General features: G+C 49.5%; 1 protein-coding gene across 2 annotated transcripts; it reads left to right on the top strand.

Moving 5' to 3' along the window:
* The first annotated feature begins 8,995 nt into the window (after window positions 1-8,995).
* On the top strand, window positions 8,996-25,667 carry Sall3 (spalt like transcription factor 3). 2 transcript variants are annotated; one of them, XM_059246639.1, is made up of 4 exons: window positions 8,996-9,077; window positions 20,497-23,397; window positions 23,614-23,954; window positions 25,236-25,667. In XM_059246639.1, exons 1-4 carry the CDS (start codon window positions 8,996-8,998, stop codon window positions 25,665-25,667), a joined length of 3,756 nt encoding a protein of 1,251 aa, XP_059102622.1. The 2 variants fall into 2 exon arrangements, with proteins under 2 accessions (XP_059102622.1, XP_059102621.1); XM_059246638.1 differs by having other exon boundaries at window positions 20,497-23,954.
* Window positions 25,668-25,939: the final 272 nt, after the last annotated feature.

The following is a 25,939-nucleotide window of genomic DNA, read 5'->3' as shown; positions in this document are numbered from 1 at the left end:
AGGAACGCACATGGCCTCATCAAGAACGTGTTTACAGACATAGACTGACAGACTAAGATGGACAATATTCTCCTTCTCCTTCTCCACCAGTGCAGGCCTTGGCCATGTCGCTGGTATCTCAGAATCTACCCGAAGGCATTTGTCAAAGGAGTGACTAAGCAAAGCAGCTAGAGAACACAAGGGAAAGTCCAGCATGCTTGCTGTCTAGGGACAGCAAAAATCTGAGCATCTGGACGTCAGACCCAGAGACAACCCCCCACACACACACACATACACACAGAAGCAAGAGTTTCCAACATTGCCTCCTAATTAGCTATGGGGTTGGGGAGCAGCAATGAGGAATTCAACCAGGGCCTGTGTGTATATCATATGCAAGCCTATGTGCATATGATACACACATATCCATATACACATATATACATACTCACATATCCATTACTTGAATTGTCAGACACCCATCCAGTCCTGCACACATTTAGGTCCAAGGAAGTCTTTCTGGAAGCTCCTCCTGGTTCTGAAGTCTCCTACAGAAAACTGAGCATGTGGACCTGTGCTGGCACAGAACCACAGAGTAGACCCAGCTAGGGGAGCGGGAAGGTGCTGGTAAGAGGGCAGGGACTGGGGATGGGACAGGGGCGGAGGTGCTGCCTATCCTCTGACTGTGTGGAAATGAAAGATCACTTTTTCTCAAGTTTGCCAGAAAACAGAAATGGTTTCCACAGAAGTTAAGTTTAGCCAACACATTCAGAGATGACTGCTCCCTGGAGCAGGGGTGGGGGGGTGGGGGTGGGGGGGTCTCCCCATGCAGGGAGGAGCTCCCAGCAGGCAGCAAAGACTGCTGCCTGAACTTCAGCCTGGAATGTGTAGTCAGAGAGGTGCCCCTGTCATCTGGGGGATGTACAGCTCTCGGATCTGCGCTTCCCGGGAGTCCTCAGGACCGCTTGAAGGAGCTCTGATTTAGGGAACCTGGACACCACCCTCCTGCTACTGCCCATTCCCTCGATCCTTCCTGACTCTCAGCAGCTACCCTGAGCTTCCGCGGCTGACCCCTCCTCTCTGCTGCTCTTCTCTGAGGTGCCTTGTCTATTTTGTTCTCCATCATGTCGCTCTGACAGGTAAACAAATGGCTGCTCCGTGGCCACAGTGGCAAGAATACTCTCAAGACCCCTTCCTTCCTCACATCCATGGAGGCTGCCTTCCCTTAAGACAAGGCCACATGCCAATAACGCAGGGTCACTGAGCTGAGGGGCCGAGTTGTCCTTTCTTGGTAAGACATCTAGAAGAAAACAAAACCACAATCTTTCAGTGGCTCACTGAAGGGCACTGGAAACTTCCTGGCTCCTGCAGATGCATGGTAAACTCTGTCAGCAGTGTGGGGAGTCCAGCTTTCTGGAGTTTACGGTGCTGGTAGGTGTTCTAGCCTGCTGCTGAAATGGCCACTCAAATTGTCCTTTCTTGTGGCTGACATTCATAGACAGCAGTGTCTTAACTACACTTCTCCCTTTTTCTATGGAGGGGGCTGGGAGGGATGCTAGGGACTCACACATACTAAGGGAGTGTTCTACCCCTGAGCTACCTCCCCAGCTTTACGTTTTATTTTAAACAGAAAAGTCCTGATGAATCAGGCATTGGTAATTCAGAGCACAGAATGCATTTAGCCAAGTTTCTCTCTGCAGTGGCCAGCATACTGAAGGAAGGGTGCTGGTAGGGATCTTGCTAGCAATTTAGTTCTGAAAACAGATCCCCCCTCCACCACCCCCAAACTTGGTTCCTCTACTTGGAGAGAAATTCCTTGCTCAACTTTAATAATCAGGCCCAACTCATTTTGCCCAGGTCCCGATGCTGATTCTATCTTGATGACATGTCTTGTTCCTGGAGACCCAGCAGATTCTAACAGGACAGTCGTAACCTGTCCTGGCCCTGCCTGGCCCACCATAGGCCTGTTTCCCTCAGAATCCAGCATCAGGTAAACCTTGAATGAGAGCAGGAGCCCCACCCAGAACTGGCTGTCCTGGCCTTGTGGTAAGCACCTTCCTCTCCCTTCTGCAGAATTGCATCTCTGAACTTCGGCAGAGCTTGAAGCCGAAACAAACGGCATCTGTGACCATGAGAAGGCCAAGAACCATGCAAAGAGTTACTTCACAGTAACTGTGCCCGCTTTCTAAACCTTCTTAGAAGCCCATGATGAGTGGTGTTCGGTTTCCTGCCTGAATCCTAACATAGCCCCTGCCCACAGGGGCCTGGGGTCTCCAAAGGGCCTCAGACGGGCGCCGGTGCAATAGTCAGGCTCAGGGCTCTGTGTCACTCCAAGCTGGGTTCCAGCAGCAAGGGGCCAATTGGCCCCCACGCGGTGGAGTCCTGCAGGACTCAGTGACCTCTAAAGAACTGAGACCTGGAGAGGTAGGAGAGGTGGTTCTTGGCTCAAAAAGTGTGGAGGGGTGCGATACTGACAACTTGTCTGGGGACTGAAACCACCTACCGGCGCCGCCCACCTGGAAGTGTCAGAAATTATGGTCCGTGTTACTTACTCCCAGGGACCAGCGCAGGAACACGGCAGAGTGGGAGAGACTTCGTGCTCCCAGCCTAGTGCGGCACAGACCGCAGAGGGGCCTCCAGGGCCATTGCAGCCCCTACCGCCCTCCCGTACTAATTAGGAAACTGCAGGGGGTGGTCCCCTCGCCTTGGCTCTAGCAGCTTCAACATTCTTCCGTCCATTTCATCTCTCTCCACCCCCACAAGTTTGGCACGTGACATCTGTAGGTTGCAGAAATGCGGGTGGGAAGGGACCTAAGTCAGTGGTGTGTTGAATGGAGGGGCCTCTTGAGGGGCACGTGGGGTCCATAAAGACAGCCACTAGTGGAGACCAGAAGTGAAGCCTATACGGTTGGACTCTGGAGCCCAGAAAGCTCCAGAAGGCAGGAGTTGGTACATTCCCTTCGCCTTCCCCCCAGTCCACCACCTAACACGCCCTTAGATGTGCCCGAAACTCGGCCTCGATAGACCCTCGGTGGGGTCTCCTCCCGGGCCCACGCGCGTACACGCGTCTTCACGCTGGTGCGCTCCTAGGGGAACCGACTACAAACCTCAGGTCCCCCGCTCCGGTAGGCCAGGCTGGCGCGGGGGGCGGGGCGGGCGGAGAAGCGGAGAGGACAGGAAATGCCCTTAATTGAGGGAAATGCACACGAATTGCAGGGGCAGCCTTTGATGTCGCCTCTGGGCTGACGGCCCCTCAGTGCGGGCCAGCCCACCCGGCGAGCCCCCTCTCCTCTCGGGCGCCAGGGCTTCGGGCTGGCCAGAGCACCCAGGAAGAGGACGCTTTCCCACTGATCAGGAGGCTCTGGGCCAATCCTATCTCCAATGCAAGGCCCTTGGGTCTCCCCAGACAGGGCTCTCAGGGACAGCTCCGAGGCTAGGCCTAGCAGGCCTGGCCACGCTGGCCGAGTAGCACTCCCGAGAGAGACAGGCCTGCCTTGACCTAAGACGTGTAAGAGTATAAATACAGTGTTCGTCCAAATGACATTCCCCCCCCCCCTTTATTTTTCTTTTCATCATCAGCAAATAAAGATTAGCCAGGGAGATTACAGAAAGCGTTTTCAGGCTGCAGCTGATCTTTATTCCGAAGGCTTTGTGATGATATTGATGATGATGATGGTCAAGAGGACAGTTTGATTTTTGTGTTTGGAGCTAGTTATAAAGAATCAATATTATATCAAGGGGTAACTTTCGTGATAAAGGACTTTAACCACTCTGGCTATTCATCATAAGTCTGTAGCAAGCAGATAGGTCAAAAGAAATTATATTGCACTAAAGAGTGAGTCTTCTTATCTCTCCCATACCAGGGGAATAAGGGGCCAGCCGATCGATACAGTAGCTGCCGTATACTTCTTGCAATTATCAATAGCTGATTTCGCCTTTTGAGGCCTGCATCTATTAATGCAAGCTAATAATAATCACTTGCGCCTCCCCACAGGCAGGGGAGTCAAAGTTTTCAGTCCTAGAATTATTTATATAATCATATATGTTAAAGCATCCCTCCCCAGCCTCATGCAGCCCAGATTCAAAGTTTGGTGGTCAGGGGAGGAGGACTTCCACATCATTTGTAGCCCTAGGCATGCAGATGATGGCTGTGAGCTGTGTGTGTGTGTGTGTGTGTGTGTGTGTGTGTGTGTGTGTGTGTGTGATAAAAAGCCACGGAATGCTCCACCATGATGCCTATAGTGAAGCTTCATGGTGTCCTGTGGTGAATATGCAGCAAGGCTCCGCAGCACAGGAAACACAGTGGATTTATATACGAAGCACATGGCTCCCTCCTCTTAAAGTATCTGGGCAAATTTATCTCAATGACTTTGAATTGCAAAACAGGACCAGAGCAGAGGCTGAGCTGAACCTGGTGTGGGCATGGCTATGCACTGATTTCAGTAGTTAACTTCAAGTGGGAGAGCAGACGCTCAGATGAGATAGTTTCAAAAATAATACCCTACAAGTACAATTTTTGGCTACGTGTTTTCTAGTACACACACACACACACACACACACACACACACACACACACACACAAGCACCCTGTAATAGGAAAGCAACATCTCTATAATTGGCACTTGACATGCTGTTTGCGTTGGGCTGTGGTACACCAAGCACAGATTTCCTGTTGATGGAAACATTTATCATTGTGATTGCCCCAGAGTGGCAGGTGGTGTTATCAATTACCTCTTCTTACCAATAATAATATTAGTATGGTAATATCTTTGCTCAAGTGAGAACCAATTAGCGGTCACTTGTCACAGCATTAAAGACACAAAATCATGCTGAATTTAACCCAAAGGAGTTTTGTTTTGTTTTTTTAAATTGGGGGTGGGAAAGGAACCAAAGGGAAGGAGAGAGGTGGCCAGGGAGTAGGAAAAACAAAACAAAACAGGAGCTTTGTGAGCGAAAGGAATGAAAGAAGACAGAAAACAACCCCCCTAATATCTGAATACCTATTTTGTGTGAAGGAGCTGGAGAAATAAACACATTGTAAACAGTGTCAAGTACACCTATGTAACAGTATCTTCTGTGACTCTGGAGCCAGGTATCTTCAATAAACCGCATCTGTGAAGTCAGAACCAACTATTCAACTCCCCTTGTCAAGTCAATCTTGCAGACAGGCTTTCTGTTTTATCTGAAGAAATGATACAAATTAATCCAAACACCTAATTATATGTTCCATTAATGTAAAATATACAGTATTAATTTGTAAATAATATCATTAAGCAGACAAAATAATAACGTGTCACCTCTTAAGATGAAAACAACATTGTAAGAGGAAAGACAATTAACAAATTAGATTTAATTATAGGGAGGAAAAGCAACTTTTGTTTTTGCAATAGAGCTTAGGTATTGCAATATTTTAATAGATAGGGGTCATGTGACAAATGTGCATGTTCAGTGTGCCTAACTAGAGTGGAGTGTGGACCTCTTCTGTGTTAACCTGGGCACAGTCAGAGAGACTGCTTCCTGCCTCATCTGTGAAAATACTCAACACATTGTCACTTTGCAATATACTGTTTTGATTTAAGCTTCCGATGCAAACTCTTTCATCGAAATTTGCCACACTGGATAAGAACAATGAAAGGGTTTCCAAAAAAGTATTGGAAAGCAAGAGAGGGAAAGAATAGGTAAGGAGAAAGGAATATGCTTTTGTTTTGCAATTTTACTATTTTAAAAAAAGAAGAAAGAAAAAGAAAACCCCTCTTCTTGGTCCCAATCTCTGAAAGGTGCACTTGGGGATGCATCTGAGTGTGGCCCTTCCACAGTGGAGGGAATCTGTATAGGCTTCTGTTATGCACACTGCCTCCTGGTCCTCTCCTCTACATCTTTGATATCTTTTCAACGAAATTCCTGCGGAGTCAACCTCAAGGGAGCCAGGTAGCCTGCAAGCTCACCCACACAGCTCAGCCAGACTTCACCATGACCCTGTCAGGGCAGATCACCCTGGGCCGATCCAATGTGGAGACCTCAGCACCCGGCATTCTTGCCGGCTGGCTGGAGAGATAGATCAGCAATGTCCCTTTCTGCCTGAGCCCCACCTGCTTCACTGAACACTCAAGAATCACTCCACACCTCTGGAATCTGAGGGCTTGCTCCTTTTCACGAGAAGGTCCAGGGCTGGACTCGCCTTCACTGGAGAGACTAGGCAGATCCTCCCCAGAACTACGCCTCATAGAAAATGCAAAGCAAGTCAATTAAACAGTTACACTGGGAAGAAAGACCTGGGCAAGCATTCCGGCTTGCTACACAGATCAGGAGGAGTGGGTGGCAAGAGGATGGAAGAGGACCTCATGCAACAAGAAAAAGGTTAAGAGCGGCTTAAAGTGACCCAATGAAGGGTTGATGGGGACCAGGTGGTTATGGGATCCAGTGGTATTCACTCTCCCTGAAAGGCTTTAGACGTTTGTGAGAACCCGTTTTTTTGCTTCTCCCTTAGAGTGTGTCAGAAAAGGGAGGGTGGGAAGGAGGGAGGGAGGGAAAGAGGGAGGAAGGGAGGGCACAGTGAACCGTAAAAGACAGTGCACCTTTAGCCAGGGGCTGGACACCTATGACCTGTGTGTTCTAATGACAACCTATCCCGCCAAGTCGCTGCAACTTCTAACTCTTAATTGTTCTATAAATTTTGCAAAATTTTTCATTTCACACATCACACCTGCCCTGCAACACAATACTTCCATATTTTCTATCCTCGTCCTTACTGCTCTCTAAGTTTCTATAGTAAAAGTCCTGCCCTGGGCGCCCCAAAGTCCTAGTTGTAAACTTTTTGTCGCCAAACGCTTCTGCACCAGACACTTGTGTCCCCACCTCCCCAAACTCTGTACGGGTTCAGAACTTCACCGCGTGACTACAGCGACACATATACATTTCATCCCCATAACTTAACTGTAAACATGCCATCGGTGTGCGTGTGTGTGTTAGAACAGAACTCGAGATTTCGAACGTCTTTTATTTGCTTTTCTTTAAATTTTTTTTCACTTAAATGAGTATACCCTCCACCAAAAGGAAAAACAAACCAACCTTAAGAAATTATTATTTTTTCGAAAGTGGTTCTTGGGGCTGTTTGGAGGCGACTCCAACCCGTGCGCATCGTTCCTCCGCACAGTTGTTCTCTTGCGCTCTTCCCGGAGCCCAAAGCTGTTGCTTCGTGGAACTGTTGACTAGATGCGAGAGGGAGAAGGAAATGTGGGAACCGAAGTCTAGAACCGAAAGGCAACTTTTGGAGTGCTGGGCAAGTTAGCCAGGCTGGGGTCCTGTGGAGGGGGCAGGGGATTCCATCAGTAGGCAGCTCATTCCCCCAGCCCTGCGGGGAACTCGCGCTGGGCGTTGGGGCTGAAGGGTCACAATCTACTTTCCCACCTTCCACCCACGAAACAAACCAGGGTAAACTCCGGGAGGCCATCTGGGCTTCGCACACTTGGCCACTCGCACTGGCAAAAACAAGAAATTTAAGAAATGAAAAAGAGACACGCTGGGGAGAAGGGCACTGGAGCTGCTGCGGCGAGGCCTGGGGCACATCCTGGTGGCGGCTCCGGGATGGAGGACGCGCGGACGCGTGTGCTCGGTGTGGTGGGAGAGCGCGCGAGTGAGCGCGCGGGAGCGAGGCCGCGTTCGCGTGACCGCGGGCGGGGAGACCTGTGCGGGGAGCGCGGCGCGCCAGCTGGCCAAGGATGCCCGGCTGGCGTAGACATGCACGACCCCCTCACCTGCCCCCCATGTCACCCCCGAAATCCCTACCACCCGCGGCCCGCTCGCCGGACTTTCGTGGACTTGGAACTTTGAGTAGCACTCGTTGCCCACTCTGCAGGCCCGAACAGTGGGCACTGGGGCCACAGAGCCGGCGGGAACGGGAAAGGGGGGCGGCATCCAGGTCCCGCTGCCCCCTCCCTCCCCTGGACTTAAGCTGTCCGCGGTGGGGAGGCCCTGGCAGGCGGGCGCGGAGCCGCGGAGGCCCTGGTGGTGGCGGCGGGCGGGGCGGGCACTCAGGAGTCGGTGGGGACCGGGGGAGTGGGGGGGGGGGGGATAGCAGAGGGGAGGAGAACGCAGGGAGGGGAGGAGCCGCGCGGCCGGCGCCGCTTCCGAACCGGAAAGTTGGTCTTGCCGAAGTCCCGCCACCCTAGCGTGCGCACTCCGCTCCGGCCGCGAGCCTCTGAGCCTGGCGGGCCGCCGGAGGACCCCGCGAAGTGGACAAGAGCCGGGAGAGAAAGTCCGGAGACAGGGGCACCTGAGCCGGGACGGGCTGAGCGAGCTGAGCGGCGCGGCGACCCGCTACCGAGGACCAAAGGCGGTCGGCCGGCCGGCCCGGAGCGCAGGCGGTGCGGCGCCCGAACGGCCGGGGCGAGACAAAGGCGCCGGGCCGGAGCCCTGCCCGCGGCCGCTCGCTCCGGGAGGGGCCGCCCGGCGGCGGCGGCGGCGGCAGCGGGGGGGGGGGGGCGGGCGACGGCGCAGACACTCTATAAAGGGGCGAGCCCGGCGCGCCGACGGAGACGGCGCCGCGCGGACGCCACCAAAGTTTGCAGCCTGCGCGGCGCGGAGGGTTCGCTGCCACGGCCCGCCGAAGCCGCACCCCGGCCCGCCCGCCGAAGCCGCACCTGGGCAGCAGAGGAGCGCGGCGCCCGAGCGCGGTCGGCGGAGCCCGCGATGTGAGCGGCGTGGGGCAGCGCGCACCCAGGTCCGCAGGCGCCGCGGCCCCTCCTCGCCAGCGCGGCTGCTAATTGCGAGAGCGGCCTCATTTGCATAGGCCGCCGGAGTCCGCTGGAGGCCGGCCAATCGGCGCGGCCCTCCGCTAATGGACATGCATTATTCACCAGCCTAATTGCTCAGCCCCATGCGCGGCCCGCGCAGCCGCCGCCACCGCCCCGCGCCCTGCGCCCCGCGCCCGCCCGGCCACCCCGCGCCCACCCCGCGCTGTCCCCGCCGGCCACCCCGCTGATGCCGCTGCCCCGCACGGGGCCGGAGCGCCGCTAGCAGCATGTCTCGGCGCAAGCAGGCCAAGCCCCAGCACCTCAAGTCGGACGAGGAGCTACCGCCGCAGGACGGGGCTTCAGAGCACGGTGAGGGCCGGGGGACCTCAGGGTGGCCCGTAGTTCTGGGGCGCCCACCCAGGTTGGGAAGCGCGGGCGGTGGGAGCGACTGCGCGCATCTCGGAGTGGGAGAAAAGTTCCCTGGTTCCCGTGAGCGAGTGCGGAACCGGTACTCCATCGAAGCGCGCGGGCGTGGAAAAGAGTTGCGGGCCAAGTAAACTTGGCTCCTCTGCTCCGACTTGGGGAGCTGCGCGCGGACGGAGCTGTGGCCGGGCCGGCTCCAGGATGAACCGGAATCGGCTGGGCCGGAGGCGAAGGCCCGCTTACCCAGAGCGGGCGGGAGGGGGGGTCCGCGCTGCCGCCTCGGTGCTGCTCCTGTTCTCTGCGCCCCTACCCTGCTTCGGTGGGCCCGGAGCCTCCGAAGCTCCGGGATCCTGATCTAGCTCAGTACTATCCCCAGGGCGGGCGCAGCAGCGGGGGACGCGTCCGAGGCTCACCTACCGCTGGACCCGGGCCCTGGAAGCCGCCGCCTGGCCAGCTTTGTTCGGCGCCGTGCGTCCTGGTGCCCAGCCGGTGCTCGCCTGGAGCCTACCCGGGGCCCCAACGCCGCCTCGGTGATCCCAGTCTCTGTTGCCTGTCCCCGATACCGCCAGCAGGCCGCCTCGGGTGACCCTCAGGCCGCGAACCCCGCGGTGTCCCAGAGCGTTGACAAATCCAATCATCCCTTTCGGAAGCAAGTGGGAAGTAAATGTCTCTTGGCCTTTGCTTAATGGCCGACTAGGGAATTGTGGGGCGCGAGCACAGCTGTTTCTTTCGGGGGCTAGTGCGTGCATGCGATAGGACCTCAGCACGTTCCTGGTGGATTCCAAGTTTTCCCTTCGGCCTTTTCGTACTCTTTTGGATGCACCGAAATCGGGCGATGGAGATACCTTCGTAGTTACTTCGCTGGTAGCAACTTCCTCCTCGAACCATCCATAAGTGCAGGGCAGGCGCTACGGAAGTTAGATACTGGAGAAGATGCGAATTTAGTATGGTTGAACTTTGGCACCCTAAAGTTTATGGCACCCTGAATCCGTAAGCCCTGGGCGCCAGTTTTGGCGCGCCTTGACAGGGTCCCCAGGGCGCCGGTAAGAAGGCCGAGGAGGGGCGGCCGCATATGACACGGAGCCCCCCAACTAGTTCGAGGTGGAATAATTTATTCCTTAAAAGCCAACTTTTATGATGAACCTATTGTAAATTGTTTAGAGGCAGATACTAAGTAATCTTTTAGCTATGAAAATAATACCATCTTCAAAATAAAAAAAAAAAACCCAAACTCAAAACCGTAACAAATAGACGGAATTTAAGGGTTTAACACACAGCATTAAAGTTTGACAAAGCATGCACGTCGCAGCAGAAAGTGAGAAAATGCCCACAGCAGCCCTGGAATGAATTAAATCAAATGGGACTCGTTGGGTCTTTTTGTTGCTGTGAGGTGAGGGAGCCGGCATCTCGGCAGCCAAGTCAGCCAAGATTAGAACAGGCGATATGCTAAAAAGAAACGCTTGCATATGTTGGGTAGATTAGGGACAAAGAATCTTTTTGTCATGGAAATGGATTTTTTTTTGTTTTGTTTACTTCTTCACATAGAATTTCTCACACTTGGGTTGTTTTGTATTACCCTCAATGACTACATGATCAAATGAATGGATTTATTTCTGCCGAATGAGAAAGACAGTCTTTCCCTCAAAAGAACTACACTGCATCCCAGTGAGGAATTTTAAAGCTTCATTATTGCGGCTCCTGAATAGCTCAAAATCCGCTTTCACAGCCGCCCTAAAATGCAACAGTGTAAATACTTCTCCGCTTTGTAGGGTCGTTATCAAAATGTGCAATGTCTCCTTTTATTAAAGCATATTTTAATTAATAGAGTAAAACCTCGTGTGTTTAACAGTTAACAAGCTGAGGCACTGTTGTTCATTTTTAATTTCGCTTCAGAAATGTGAGTGTGGTAAAGTTAATCGTGTAAACACGTCGGAGGATATATAACCCGGACAGTGTTGAAAACCCCAGATAGTCAATTATTTACGAGTTCTCTTTTGAATTCTGCTGCTCGCTGCTCTAATTTATTTCGAGGCTCTCCAATATCCAGGTTTTCCATCCTTTCAGGAGTGGCATTTTTATCCGGGCTGTTTTCTACAGTCCTTCAGACTTCTGATCCCGAGGTTGCTACAGTTCCTCATCATATTTTGCAACAGGCCAAAAATAGCCTGTCTGAGGCTGAGCCCTAGTAAAGCAGCATGTGCTATTCGGGTTTGAAGGATAGTTCAGGCAAACTATTAAAACAAGTTTTTTTGTTTTGTTTTGGTTTGGGTTTTTTTTTCTGATTTAATTGTTCTGAAGCAGATTGTTCATGGAGCATAAAAGATACTCTGTTCCCTTATGAAGTCAAGGAATGCTCATGCTGTCTTAACTCTAAGATAACCAAGAAAAGTAGTTTGGTTTAAAAAAAAGATAAATGGTTGTGTAAACTAAATTACTCCATTGTCATTTCAAATTCTTAATTCTTTTTAGCTGCACGGGAGACAAATATGTGCTGCATGAAGTTATAAGTGAGCTAAGTCTACAGTGTTTTAGAAATGGAGTAAATGATTCCTTTGTACCACTTTGGGTGTGACATGTTAATTAAAGCAGTAGGTCCATCTCTGCGGTAAAATTGAAGGCTTTTGTTAATACCATATGTAAAAAGAAATGAGGATGGTGGAGGACAAAGATGCATAGTCTTGTTGATTTCCAGTAGAAACCCCACATTTTTATGGTTTATTTTTCAGGATTTGATTTTTAGACAAACAATGGGGGTGGGGGGGGGGCAGCTTTGGTTCTCTCCAGACCTTGGCACTAAAGGAATGAGTGACAAGTCTGAATGAAAACAAGCAGTATTGCCTTATGGAAAGTTCTGGAGTTACCTTGTGATAAAATTTTATTTTAAGTTACCGAGACCGTAAATCCCCCAATAGAAACTGTCATTTTAAATTGCTTATTCGTGATGATTTCCCACTTTAGAAATAAACGTGATGCAGCTTTGGGATTCAGCTAGATCTGTAATGATATCCTCTGAGCCAGCTGAAGATTTTTGTTCTAAGAAAAACTAATTAAAACTTGCAGTGACAGTGTTGCACTTAAGCCCTACCAAGAACTTTAAAGACGTGGCAACTGTGTGCCGGCCGGCAAAAAGAAAGAGAAAAGCAGTCCCTAAAGACGATTTTCTCTGTCCTGGGAAAGTCTGTATTTAAGGAAGAACAAAAGAATGTTGTAATTTAAAACAGTTTTTGAGGATGCATCTTCTGTGTGGGCATTAACTACTTCACGGTGTTTTTATTTTCTACCAGTTTACAGTATATGGCTATCTTTTCAAATGTGGCCAGTCTGCGACCTAAGAACTAAGGAGTGGAATTCATAGACTGCTTAAGTTCAGGGAGAGAAAGCCACCAGTGCTCAGCGAGGAGATCTTTTTTTCTTTTATCTGTATCTGCAGGGTTTGCCTCCAGCCCCCCCCCCCCCCATTTACAATTCAGCATACCAAAAGGGCCCAAACAGAAGCTACTTTCTTACAACCACGGGCAGATTGTTTTCTCTGAAACATGAAAGGTAGAAAGTAAGTGAAGGGGGGGGGGGGGGGGAATTTGCAAACATTTCTTTTTAAAATAACGCTCAAAAACTTAACCTGTTTAAAAATGCGTGCTCCTAAAATGGGTGCCAATTAATTCCACCTCAAAGAGAGCTGATTATGAGACAAGAGTTAGGGAATTTTTAGAAGAATGTATTGTAAACTTTTCAAAGACTATGCGTCATCCAGGGTTTTCGGATGTGTTCAGACAGTAGGGAAGGGAAAGGTGTGGAGGAGCAGAGGGAATTACTTAGCAAGCTGATGATTTCTTTGTATCCAGAATGACGGTGGAAACAGACAAAAGTGGCAGATTTCATATTCAGCTCTACCGTCCATCTCCTGGTAGCCTTAAGAACATTTTCTTTGGGAATAGGGAAAGCAGCAAACAGAGCCAGAATCTCTGTCCTGTGAACTGACCGTCAGCTGGAATTTAGCATTCTTATGTGTAAGTGTTGGCACAAGGTCTTGTGAAAGTAAATTAAAAACCCTTTAGGCTGCTCGTGGGCTTTACACCAGCTTTTAATGCAGCGACATAGTTTTGAGTATCATTTTTTAAAATAATGTGATAAAAGAAGGGTTTCCCTTTACTCTTTTCCTTTACTGTTTTACTAGTTTTTCTTTTCTTCCTTGATTTCTTGACTAGTTGCCAGTGTAAGAAACACCAGTGGATCTTAGACAATATCATGAAGATGTGAGCTAATGCTGCTTACTGCTGGTGGGACACTTTGGTGATTACAATGTGTGTCAAGTTACTGCACATTTCATATACCATCTATGTGAAAATCAAATTTTAGTAATTACATTAAGAAAAGTGTTTTAAAAGTATCCTGAGGTTTTCTCTCGTAATTTCAACACAGTTGTGATTTAAGATGCAGTTAACTGTGTGACTGCCAAACAAACAAGGCAAGGCATGCTCCAGAAAGTGGAAAATGCATTTTTTAACAAAATAATGGGATGACCTTTATGCTTGAGACTAAGATTGATTTGTTTCTTAATTAAAGGTAAGGGGTTCTGGCCACCAAAGGGAGCTGATGGTACCCCAGCGGTTTCTCCTCTGAGGGTAGACCTTTCCTCTCACCTCTAGCCTAGTGTTGCCTGCTCTGGGAGGTTCAGCCCCCTTTGCATTCTTTGAAATCATGGTGACTTCATGGTATGTCGTGGAGCCTTTTTAAACGGTGGTCCTGGGAAAGATGGGTGGCAGAATGCTGGCCAGCTTCGCCTTCTGTCCCCGAAGGTGAGTTCTTAGGAGTCTTGTGACAAGCCTTGGCCTGCTTCACCCTGCCAGGGGCGGCCACTAGATGTCAAGCTCATAATACAGTTAGTGCATCTGTGCTGTTGACCTTGGCAGCAGGACTCACCACTGTTTTGTTAAGTGTGAACTCTGAGTCCGTGCTAACTAGAGATCCCATGAGTTTGTTCCCGTGCAGTACAAGCTGATCAAATGCCATCCAGTTCAGCACAAGTGTTTATGGCTCTTGGAAGAAGAGAAACTGGCTTGCTTTTGTGTAGCCATTACCTCTTGAACGGTTTAATTAACCCTGCAGGTGCCAGGGCACTCTATCCTCATTCCTCAGCATTACGGGTCCTCAGAGTGGCCTCAGACGGAGCTGTTTGATAATAGTCGTGTATAATCTGTACACATGCAGAGTCGCTGGCATCATGGGGTGGGTGGTGGCTTTTCCAGGATGACTTTCTGCTTGTATGCAAATTTCTCCCACCATGAAGTAAGAGCAGCTGATGGAAATGATGTCATTACCTAGCCCAGGTTCCTGAAGCCTAATGCTCACAGGTGATCTCAGTCTCTTTCCTAGTTGCAGTGTGACTCGGGCTATTTCAAGGGAGGCATTTTTGCACCAAATCCATTTTACTTGTTCACTGACTCTCTCCCCCTCCCCCCACTAAGTGATGGGTTGTGTGTGCTCTGATAGTGGATTGCGATGGAATAGACACTTTCTAGGAGGACTGTCATAAAACGATGTGGAATTCTTTGTATCAAATCTTGGAGAACGCTGTATTTAAACCGCCCACCACCTTAACCTGAAGTGACTTATCAAAACCTTCTTTTCAGCAGCCCCTCACCAAATTACGATCAGAATAGCTGGCTTCTGCTGATGTGTCTCAGGTCTGTGTGTGTTGTGTGAAGCACAAACAGTGGTGTGAGCGTGAGTGTAGCGTGACAGCTGGGTAAAAGGGCGATTATGCAAGCCTTGAAGTACAACAAACATCTTTCTATCAAAGTGACTGTGTGTGCTACTGCTGCCTCAACTTCGTGTCCCAAAAAGGGACAGTGTTTCTGTCCCTGGAGCCGCACCACACAGCTTAAAACTGAACCAGTTTAAACAGAAGACGCCTGGGGCCTGTGCCACAGGTGGTTGTGACTTAACAAATTGGTGATGTGGACCACTGAGTAAGAGGGAGAGGGAGCGCGTGGGTCAGTGCCCGCGCTGAGCATAGCAAGACTGCCCTCCACCGTTCAGCTCTGTGAGCGCACGCTTTCCAGGTCCGGGGGAAGAGGACAGAAATTTTTCTTTTGCGCCTGGAATTTCTTCTACATTGTTAAACACAGTGGGGGTCTCTATTTGTCTCCTCCTGTGACACAGCTTGGGCTCAGTATGGCGATAATTCATCTTTCTTTATGGGATTCAAAGCTATCATAAGGAGTTAAAAAGAATTAATTTGCAAGGAAATAAGTGTCTCCTAAGAGTTTGGGAAAACTTGAGAAATGCTTGCTACATTTTTAAGAGATGGAAAGACAAAGGAAAAGTAGGGTTTCCTGTCCCGAAGACCCACCTGGTATTTTAAAGTTAATAGTTAAAGAAGAGAATTTTAACGTGCCTCTCTGTACTAAACAAGTCAGCCTTCTCCCTTTGTTGATTGTACTGCATTTAAAAAATGTAACAAAAGTGTAGCAAAATAAAGGAAATGATAAATCAGCAATTTTACTGCTGTTTTGTAATGGGTGGAATTCTTGACACTTCTGAAAAGAGAAAATGAAAATAAGCCTTGTTAAGAACTGTGCTTAAATATTTGTATAGAGAAAGCATGGCATCTCAAATATCTTTATACACTGCAAGGTTTCTCACTTGTGACCTGAAAAAGATCGTGTTCTGGAAGACAGAGAAAGCATGGTGTCATTTCCCAAAACTAACCAGGAGTGAAAGCTGTGGTGGCGAGGATGTACTAAGAATCGGCAGATTTTTATTAAAACGTGCTGTGTTATCAGTGAGTAGAAAAAATGCAAGTATTCTTAAAATGAATGCCGTGAAGCTAGCTGCCTTGTGGTTTTCTCTGAGGGGCTGTAGGCCTGCCCCTTCTCTGCCCGTCCCAAACATGACTCTCCCTCAAGGTGGAGTTAGGAATCCTAAGTTCTGGGATGACTATAAATCAACCACAAATCTATTTTTTATCCCCCTCAGCCAGGTGACTGGTTTCCAGGGCAGTGAGGGCTGTGTGGTTCTTCCGGTAGTTACCTTCATCTGGCAGCCACCATGACCCACTGGTCTGTCAAACAGGAGGAAGGCCTTCCAGGAGGGAGAGCCAACACCCCGACAGTATACTTGGTTAGCATTTTCTCCACTTAGTGTATAAGTGTATGTCACCTTTACGTACTGTAAAATGCCTGCCTAATCCCTGGCTAGTTGGTTTCAAATCTTAGTTGTTGAACATCCAGCAGGCAAAAATACAAATTACTTGGACGAGAATGTTTAAAATGCTTGTTTTTTAAAAATCTCTCCTCAAAAAAAAAAAAAAAAGGAAAGAAAGAAAGAGAAAAGAATGAGAATAAAAACTTGCATTGCTAATACATTTCTCAAAGCTTTTCCGCTGTGCTTTCGAAGAATGTGCTCCCTGACTCTGGTTAGCCATAAATAAACATTTTAAGCAATATTAACTAGTGGCTTAATAACTTTTTAGCATGGTGGCCAGTTCAGAATGTTATTTAAAGAGAAACATGGTTAAAAAAATGTAATCTTGGCCCTACAAGATGGCAGAGGTAAAGGACACTGGCAGCAATGTGGTGACATTATAAACTGCAGTCAGGGTATCTGCCTGGGTTTTCTTTTATGGAAAACAACTAATAATGTCAGCTTCACACATAGACGGTTAATGTAGGCAGTGTCAGAAGCAGGTTATAATTTAATTTCACTCTTTAGAACGGACCAGAGGTCAGCACTTGTGCTCTTGGGAGTCAGTAGACTGCACCACTCCGGAGTCCTGTCGCTGCTACGTTCTTCAGTTACTTCCTGACCATTTATTCATTCAGTTAAGAGTATTCTGTTGCTTAAAAACGTCTCAAACATATACAAGCAAGTTCAGTTCCATAAAGGAAACGGTAGTCTGTTCTTTGTATTTATGTCTATCTTAATAAGTTTCTACTTATCTCCAACTTTTATAAAGGAGGTCTAGTTACATTCGAATTTGGGAAACACAGCCATAGCTTGAGCATGTGAAACTTAACATTGAAGCGACTGTTTTACAGACATTTTGAACAAACCCCAGCAGAAATGTTAAGTGGTAATTCTAATTTATTTGCCCCAAATAAGAAATGCAAACTGTTTTTAAGAATTTCCCCCTCACTAACTGTAGTTTTTAAGATCACTTTTTTTGCCAAAAGTGAAATTCATGATGAAGCTTGGCTCATAAGCAAATTGTTGCCAGGCTTGGTTTCCTTGGGCTCATTAACATAAAGAACTGTTAACGGGTCCAAAGGGTCAGAATGCCTTTTCCTTACAATTTCCTTCTTCAATTTGGAAGGAGTATAGGTGGAGGATCATTTTACTTTGAACAAAATATCTTATGTTGAGATAATTGTCACTTAAGATTGCATTAAACACAATGACATTATTTGGCAGAACGTGCTTATATATTCCATGCACACTTTGTACAGCTAAGAAACACTTGTAATTTAGCAGCCCTTGCTGTGGAGAAAAAAAAAAAGAAATTACCTAGGGGATCCCTTCTCAGCCTCAGTGTATTTGGAAATGAACCCTAAAACACTTAACACATAGAAAACTAATGGGAATGTAAAAATGCAAATCTTTAAGGTAAATAGAGATTTGTTTGGGTCAAGACCCTTTTGAAAAGCATGGGTTCTCTGTGTCACACCACACTTTGTGAAGGCGTAACTTACAGTTGTGTAAATTAATTCTTTCCACATTGAAGGCACTTTAAGCCAGCCCACTTTTAAGCATTTTCTGAATGACTTGTCCCTAGAGCATACTAAATGTAAAGCAGAGGTATTCTTTTAAATAAGATAACTGTTTGATTTTGTAAAATTTAAAGCATACATACCTTCAGTTTTTGTGCATTGCACATACTGTACATTTTAATCTTCTTAAAGGAGATGTACGTAGACAATATTTCAAGGCATTAGCAGTTTTTAATACGTTGGCATAGACAATATTTCAAGGCATTAGCAGTTTTTAATACGTTGGCATTTCCTTTCTTTTAGAAAGTACAGTTATACTTTTTGTATCATGGCTTTACACGTCGGAAAGCCCCTTCTTAAAGTCAGCCTCCTGCTTAGCGATTTCTATGCATCTAATTTACTGCTTAATGCAAATGAACTTTTTAATGTCCGCTTAGGTTTATGTATGTATGTGTATATGATATGTATATGTTTCTGAAGAACATTATACAATTAAAGAGAAATCATAAATAAAAATTTTTTACCATTTTGTTAAAACTTTTAAAATTAAGTTACTGGAATTTTGAAGAGCTCATAGTTTCTTATTGTTGTTGTTGTTTGTTTATTCAATGATTAAAAAATTCTAGCCTCCCCCAACCCTGTTTCATAACCATAACGAGGTTTACAATTAGTTTTGCATACATTGAACAAAGTTGAGCATGGAGTATTTGTTTTGTTAATGTGCCTATCTGCTGTATAAATCGACTGTGTCTTTGCTCCTAGCTACCCTCAACCTCATTACAGATACCTATTCTGTTCCTTCCCCCATGCAGTAATGAGACTGCTCGCTGCAGCCTGATCTTCGCACTGAGTTTGGTTTAAAAGTCTGTGGGGTTTATGGGCTGCAGCTCTAACTTCTTTCCCCTTCAAATGGCTTAGCCAGTTAAGAAAATGCTAATTGAATGCTGCTAATAATTTTTAAAGGCATGTATAAATTACCTGGAAGTAATGGCCTCATGGTAAGCAACAGACCAGCCACAAAAATATTTTTATTTCATTTTCCGGAGAGAGGAGCAGTGGGGTTTCCTGAACAAAATTAAAACAAAAACAAAAACCAAAAAGCAACACACACACAAAAAAAAAACCCCAGATTTCTCTGCTCAACCTAGTGCTGAATTAGCACCCCCCCCCAAAAAAAAAAAAAAAAAAAACACCTTAGAAGGAAAATGTTAGAGACTTTTTCTCAAGTCCATGTGCTGGTGTCAGAACCCCAGTGTCTTTTCGGATGGGACTGGAGGGTGTTTTGTTCTCGACCTCAACTTTGCACATTTAACAAAGAGCTGACTTGCCTGTGACATTTGTTCTGTTCGGTGAATGTGTTACCGTCACGTCACTCCATCTGCAAGCTGGAAAAAAAACCAACAAACCTCCTAGTCAGTGGCACCCAAGTTGGTACACAAAACCAGGCAGCCGCAGGCCTCTCTCCCCACCACAGTGACCCAAAAAGCCAGAGCCAAAAGTGTCACTGGGTGTCGATTTCTCGTTCCCATACAGCTATTTATTTGATCAGGTGTGAATTAGAGTTGTTCATTAAACACGGTTGTTATTCGGCACAAGAGGGTTAGGGAGACAGAGGAAGTAGCTGCCTACAACAGTAATTAAACATGTGTAACCAATTAGAGGCTTTTCCACGATGGTGCAAGCATATAATTTGCTAAGTCTTTCTATGAGAATAGATGAAAATAGGTACAAAAAGTGTGTCTGACTACAACATTCTCATGTTAAACATGTCAACATAAATGAACTTTAAATATATAATTCCTGGTTTGTTAACAAACCACCGAACTCTTTTGGCTAATCACAATAACATGTAATTTCAAGTTCATTTTGCCAAAGAATATTGCATCTGACAGAGCCGATTAATTGTACTAAACATGATTCATTTTAGGCCCAGTGTATATTGATAGTCCATCTGGCAAATCCTAAAATGTAGAGGCCTCTGCCTTCCAAAAGAGAAGAAGTAGAGGAAGAGAAGGACACGGCCATTCGGATCCGCAGAAATGCTTGCTGCTTCTTTGTTACATCCACAAATCATAGTATTTAGCCTGAGTTTCCTACGTGAAATAAATGCGTCTTGATTCAAAAGGTTCTGCAGTATTATGTTAGATCGGCACCGCCTCAGCTGGGCTTAGAGCTGATGAATCCATGAGCCTAGATCACACCACACTGGCTTCCTGTCAGGTGCCGGTGAGTGGGAAAGGTTACGGATTAGCTCGGCGATGTTAAGTGAACTGGCAGAGGCGTCTCTAATTTTGTTGGAAATGAGGAAGCCCGATGGTAAAGGGGAATCCTAATGAGCCCATCGAAGGCTGGCTTTGTACCCAACAGACAGGGTGGCTGCGGATTGTATGAAGATATTGGAAATCGATGGCTTCTATGGAATTTCATTAAGAAGCAGTATCCACGATTGATAGGGCCTCATAATTTGATGGATTGTGCTAAGAAAATGATTAGCTAGCTAGAAAGAGTCATAGAACACACACGCTGGGACGTCAGAAATGTTGAAGTGGGGTAATTTGTACAAAATAAAAAATATTGATTTTACTGATGTGCAAAATTTTGAAATGGAGGGCGGCTGTCTGGCGGAGCCTAGCTGATGTAATCTCTTGGTTTCCTAGGCGTCCCGGGGGACGGTGCTGAGGACGCAGAGAGCGGCAGCGAGAGCAGGAGCGGCAGCGAGGAAACCAGCGTGTGTGAGAAGTGTTGTGCAGAGTTCTTCAAGTGGGCAGACTTCCTGCAGCACAAGAAGACTTGCACCAAGAACCCCCTGGTGCTGATCGTGCATGACGATGAGCCAGCGCCGCCCTCCGAGGACTTTCCAGAACCTTCTCCCGCCAGCTCGCCCAGTGACCGCACTGAGAGTGAGGTGGCAGAGGAGGTGGCACCCACGGAGGGCAGTGAGGTGAAGGCTACTGCCAAGGAGGCAGAGCCCATGGATGTGGAGGCCTCTGCTGACAAGGGCCCTCCAGGCCCAGGTGTGCCCCCACCGCCACCTGCGCTGCCACCACAGCCGGAGCCTGCGGCCTTCAGCATGCCTAGTACCAACGTGACGCTGGAGACGCTGCTCAGCACCAAGGTGGCCGTGGCACAGTTCTCCCAGGGCGCACGTGCGGGCGGCACGACGGGCGCCGGGGGCACCGTGGGCGCTGTGGCCATCCCCATGATCCTCGAGCAGCTGGTAGCACTGCAGCAGCAGCAGATCCACCAGCTCCAGCTCATCGAGCAGATCCGCAGCCAGGTGGCCCTGATGAGCCGCCAGCCTGGGCCTCCGCTGAAGCCCTCAGCCAGCGCCCCAGCAACAGCCTCCGTACAGCTTCAGGGCCTGGCTCCGCATACAGCCCTCCAGCTTTCCACTGGACCTGCCACTGCCTCGGCTGGCTCAGGCTCCACCCTGCCAGCGGCGGCAGCGGCCTTCGATGGTCCCCAGCACCTGTCACAGCCTGCATCTGGCACAAGCACTCCCTGCAGCACCAGTGCTGGCCCCACTGATTCTGGGGCACACCCAGCTTGCAGCACTGGCCCTGCTCCAGGAGCCGTGGCCACAGCATCCAGTGCAGTGGGCACCACGGTGCAGCCCCAAAATGCATCGACGCCCCCTGCCCTGGGTCCCGGTCCCCTCCTCAGCTCAGCCTCCAATCTGCCAAACCCTCTGCTACCTCAGACTTCATCCAACAGTGTCATCTTCCCCAACCCGCTGGTTAGCATCGCTGCCACGGCCAACGCCCTAGACCCCCTGTCGGCTCTTATGAAGCACCGCAAGGGCAAGCCCCCTAATGTGTCAGTGTTCGAGCCCAAGGCCAGTGCCGAGGACCCTTTCTTTAAGCACAAGTGCAGGTTCTGTGCCAAGGTCTTCGGCAGCGACAGTGCACTGCAGATCCATCTGCGCTCCCACACAGGGGAGCGGCCCTTTAAGTGCAACATCTGCGGGAACCGCTTCTCCACCAAGGGCAACCTGAAGGTCCACTTCCAGAGGCACAAGGAGAAGTACCCCCACATCCAGATGAACCCCTATCCCGTCCCAGAATACCTCGATAATGTGCCCACCTGCTCCGGCATTCCCTATGGCATGTCCCTGCCCCCAGAGAAGCCAGTGACCACCTGGCTGGACAGCAAGCCAGTGCTGCCCACTGTGCCCACATCAGTCGGGCTGCAGCTACCCCCCACTGTCCCCGGCACCCACAACTACACTGACTCCCCTAGCATCACTCCCATTAGCCGTTCCCCACAGAGGCCCTCTCCAGCATCCAGCGAATGTACCTCTCTCTCTCCAGGCCTCAACAACACTGAGTCAGGTGTCACAGTGAGGCCCGAGTCGCCCCAGCCACTCCTTGGTGGGCCTTCACTTACTAAAACCGAGCCCGTCAGCCTGCCTTGCACAAGTACAAGGACGGGGGATGCCCCTGTGGTAGGTGGGCAGGTCAGTGGATTGCCCACTTCGGCGGCCGCCACGGTCACAGACAGCGCTTGCACGAGCCTTGGTAGCCCTGGTCTCCCAGCTGTTTCTGACCAGTTCAAGGCCCAGTTTCCTTTCGGCGGGCTGCTTGACTCTATGCAAACGTCAGAGACCTCAAAACTGCAGCAGCTGGTGGAGAACATCGACAAGAAGATGACTGACCCAAACCAGTGCGTCATCTGCCACCGAGTGCTGAGCTGCCAGAGTGCCCTGAAGATGCACTACCGGACGCACACGGGAGAAAGGCCCTTCAAGTGCAAGATCTGCGGCCGCGCCTTCACCACCAAAGGCAACCTGAAGACACACTTTGGGGTGCACCGTGCCAAGCCCCCACTCCGGGTGCAGCACTCCTGCCCCATCTGCCAGAAGAAGTTCACAAATGCGGTCGTGCTGCAGCAGCACATCCGCATGCACATGGGGGGCCAGATCCCGAACACGCCACTGCCCGAGGGCCTCCAGGAGGCCATGGACGCGGAGCTGCCCTTTGACGAAAAGAACGCAGAGACCCTCAGCAGCTTCGACGATGACATCGACGAGAACTCCATGGAGGAGGACTCGGAGCTGAAGGACACGGCCAGTGACTCATCCAAACCACTCCTCTCCTACTCGGGGTCCTGTCCACCCTCACCCCCGTCGGTCATCTCCAGCATCGCCGCCCTCGAGAATCAGATGAAAATGATCGACTCAGTCATGAACTGCCCGCAACTGGCTGGCTTGAAGTCAGTGGAAAATGGGTCCGGAGAAAGTGATCACTTGAGCAACGACTCCTCGTCTGCCGTGGGCGACCTGGAGAGCCGCAGTGCGGGCAGCCCCGCTCTGTCTGAGTCCTCCTCCTCCCAGGCTCTGTCACCTGCTCACAGTCACGGCGAGAGCTTCCGTTCCAAGTCGCCGGGTCTTGGCCACCAGGAGGATCCGCAGGAGATCCCACTGAAGACTGAAAGGCTGGACAGTCCACCCCCCGGCCCAGGAAATGGAGGTGCCCTGGACCTGACGGCGGGCCACCCTGGGCGGCCACTCATCAAGGAGGAGGCCCCTTTCAGCCTGCTGTTCCTGAGCAGAGAGCGGGGTAAGTGTGCAAGCACTGTGTGTGGTGTCTGTGGCAAGCCCTTTGCTTGCAAAAGCGCGTTGGAAATCCACCACCGCAGCCATACCAAGGAGCGGCCGTTTGTCTGCACGGTCTGCAGGCGAGGCTGCTCCACTATGGGTAACTTAAAGCAGCACTTACTGACACACAAGTTGAAAGAGCTGCCTTCTCAGGTGTTTGACTCCGACTTTACTCTAGGTCCCAGCCACAGCGCGCCTAGCCTGGCCTCCAGCCCTGCGCCCACCATGATCAAAATGGAAGTGAACGGCCACAGCAAGGCCATCGCATTGGGTGAGAGCCCAGCCCTACCAGCCGGAGTCCAGGTCCCTACTGGGCCCCAGACAGTGATGAGCCCTGGCCTGGCACCCATGCTGGCACCCCCACCACGCCGGACACCCAAGCAGCACAACTGTCAGTCATGTGGAAAGACCTTCTCCTCAGCCAGTGCCCTGCAGATCCATGAACGCACCCACACTGGGGAGAAGCCCTTTGGCTGTACCATCTGTGGCAGGGCCTTCACCACCAAGGGCAATCTCAAGGTAAGAAGGCCACAGGCTTGAGGCTATAGCCAAGCCACATGGCACCTATGGATGGACCCTGCACCCCCTGTCCAGGCAGAGATTCTGTCTTTGCACTTGGTGTACACATGTATACACATGTACAGAGTGGGTTGTTTGTCCATACACAGTATGAATGGATAGAGTGTGTGCATGTGTATGTGAGTAGTGTATATTTGCACATGCATTCCATTAAGCAGAAGTAAGTGAAGCAGGAATCCGTGTTCCACCCAGGGGGCTTTTGTCTACCTGCTCCTCTGATGGTATCAACCTGCTCCAGGGCCTCGGGCATGGCAGACCCTTGGTGAGCAGGCCAGAACACAATCTTCTTGAATCTTGGTCCTTAAACAAAATAAACTTGGTCCTTAAACATTAGCCTGTGGCGTAGATGAGACTTGCTCTGAGTTCTAGAACGTTCTATCATCTGTATGACTATAGACAGGGCCCTGGGAGGGACACCGGGTGAGGAGTTTCCCAGCATGCCTGCATCTCCACTTAAGACCAAGCGCAGCAGCAGCTGCAGGCCGCTCCATGTTCCTGCCTATGCTGCTGGCCTCAGACAGACAGAAGCTACTTGTCCAGGTCTTAGAAGCCTCTCTAGAGAAAGCTAGTAGCCCATACCCAACAGGAGCCTCCTGAAGACCCTGCTGCTCTGGGTGGCCCAGGAGGCCTTAGCACCCACTTGTCCTGTTCGAGAGAAAGCAAGAGAAGAGAAAGACAGGGCAAGAGTTCAAGTTCAAGACCTTTTACAAGCTTGAAAATGGGGTGGGGGGTGGGGGTGCGAGGAGGGGCTGAGTCTAGTCTGCTAGGCAAGTTCCAGGCCAGTAGCAGACCCTATCTATCTCAAAAAAAAAAAAAAAAAAAAAAAAAAAAGGTGAACCATGCTTGAAGAATAACACAAGGTTGTCCTCTGACCTCCGTATGCATACACTGAGGTGAGGAATGGATAAAGCAGTGGAAAAGGTCCTTGATTCTTAAGTTCTAGAACATTCTCTAGCAGTCTTGGTGGGGGTTGTGGGGGAGGGTGTTGGTGTCTAAAAAATTTGTCAATTTACATGCTGGTTTTGCTTTTTATATTCGCAGAATGAAATACTGTGTATGTAGTACAAGGTGCTCAGGAAAGCTCACCTGACTGCATTCTGTTGACCCCGGGGCTAATGCTTAGAATGTGTGTACATAACATGAAACACTGAAACCAAGACCTTGCTGCCTAACAGTTCTAGACTTGCTTACTTGTAGCTCGTCTCTCTGTGTCTCCCACAGGTACACATGGGAACCCACATGTGGAACAATGCACCTGCGAGGCGTGGCCGCCGCCTGTCTGTGGAAAACCCCATGGCCCTGCTCGGTGGTGACGCTCTGAAGTTCTCTGAGATGTTCCAGAAGGACCTGGCAGCTCGGGCAATGAATGTTGACCCCAGCTTTTGGAACCAGTATGCCGCTGCCATCACCAATGGACTTGCCATGAAAAACAATGAAATCTCTGTCATCCAGAATGGAGGCATCCCTCAGCTCCCAGTAAGTCTAGGCGGAGGTGCCATCCCGCCGTTGGGTGCCATGGCTGGTGGGGTGGACAAGACACGCACTGGCAGTAGTCCACCCATTGTCAGCTTGGACAAAGCAAGTTCAGAGACGGGAGCCGGCCGGCCATTCACGAGGTTCATTGAGGATAACAAGGAGATTGGAATAAACTAGCCAGATACGCTTAAGACTTCACCCTCCTGCTCTGTCCCCAGCCCACTAATCACAGTTTGAGCCTCAGGCTTTGGACCCCACATGCCTAGGCTCTCATTAATATTTTATCCATGGCAGAAAATGCCTGCACCACGTGGCTGCTGTAAGGTGGCCTGGTAAGTGCCGCATGGCACTTCAACAGTGGGTTTGACTGTTCTTAAGAACTCTGCAACCTTTTAAGTAAATTTCAGACAAAAGCTTAAATGCTTGGAAAACTGCCTTAGGAACAGAAA

This window comes from Peromyscus eremicus, chromosome 19 (genome assembly GCF_949786415.1).
Source record: "Peromyscus eremicus chromosome 19, PerEre_H2_v1, whole genome shotgun sequence".
Taxonomy (NCBI): domain Eukaryota; kingdom Metazoa; phylum Chordata; class Mammalia; order Rodentia; family Cricetidae; genus Peromyscus; species Peromyscus eremicus.
The sequence above is the reverse complement of the archived record's forward strand: the minus strand, read 5'-3'. Positions and strand labels throughout refer to the sequence as shown.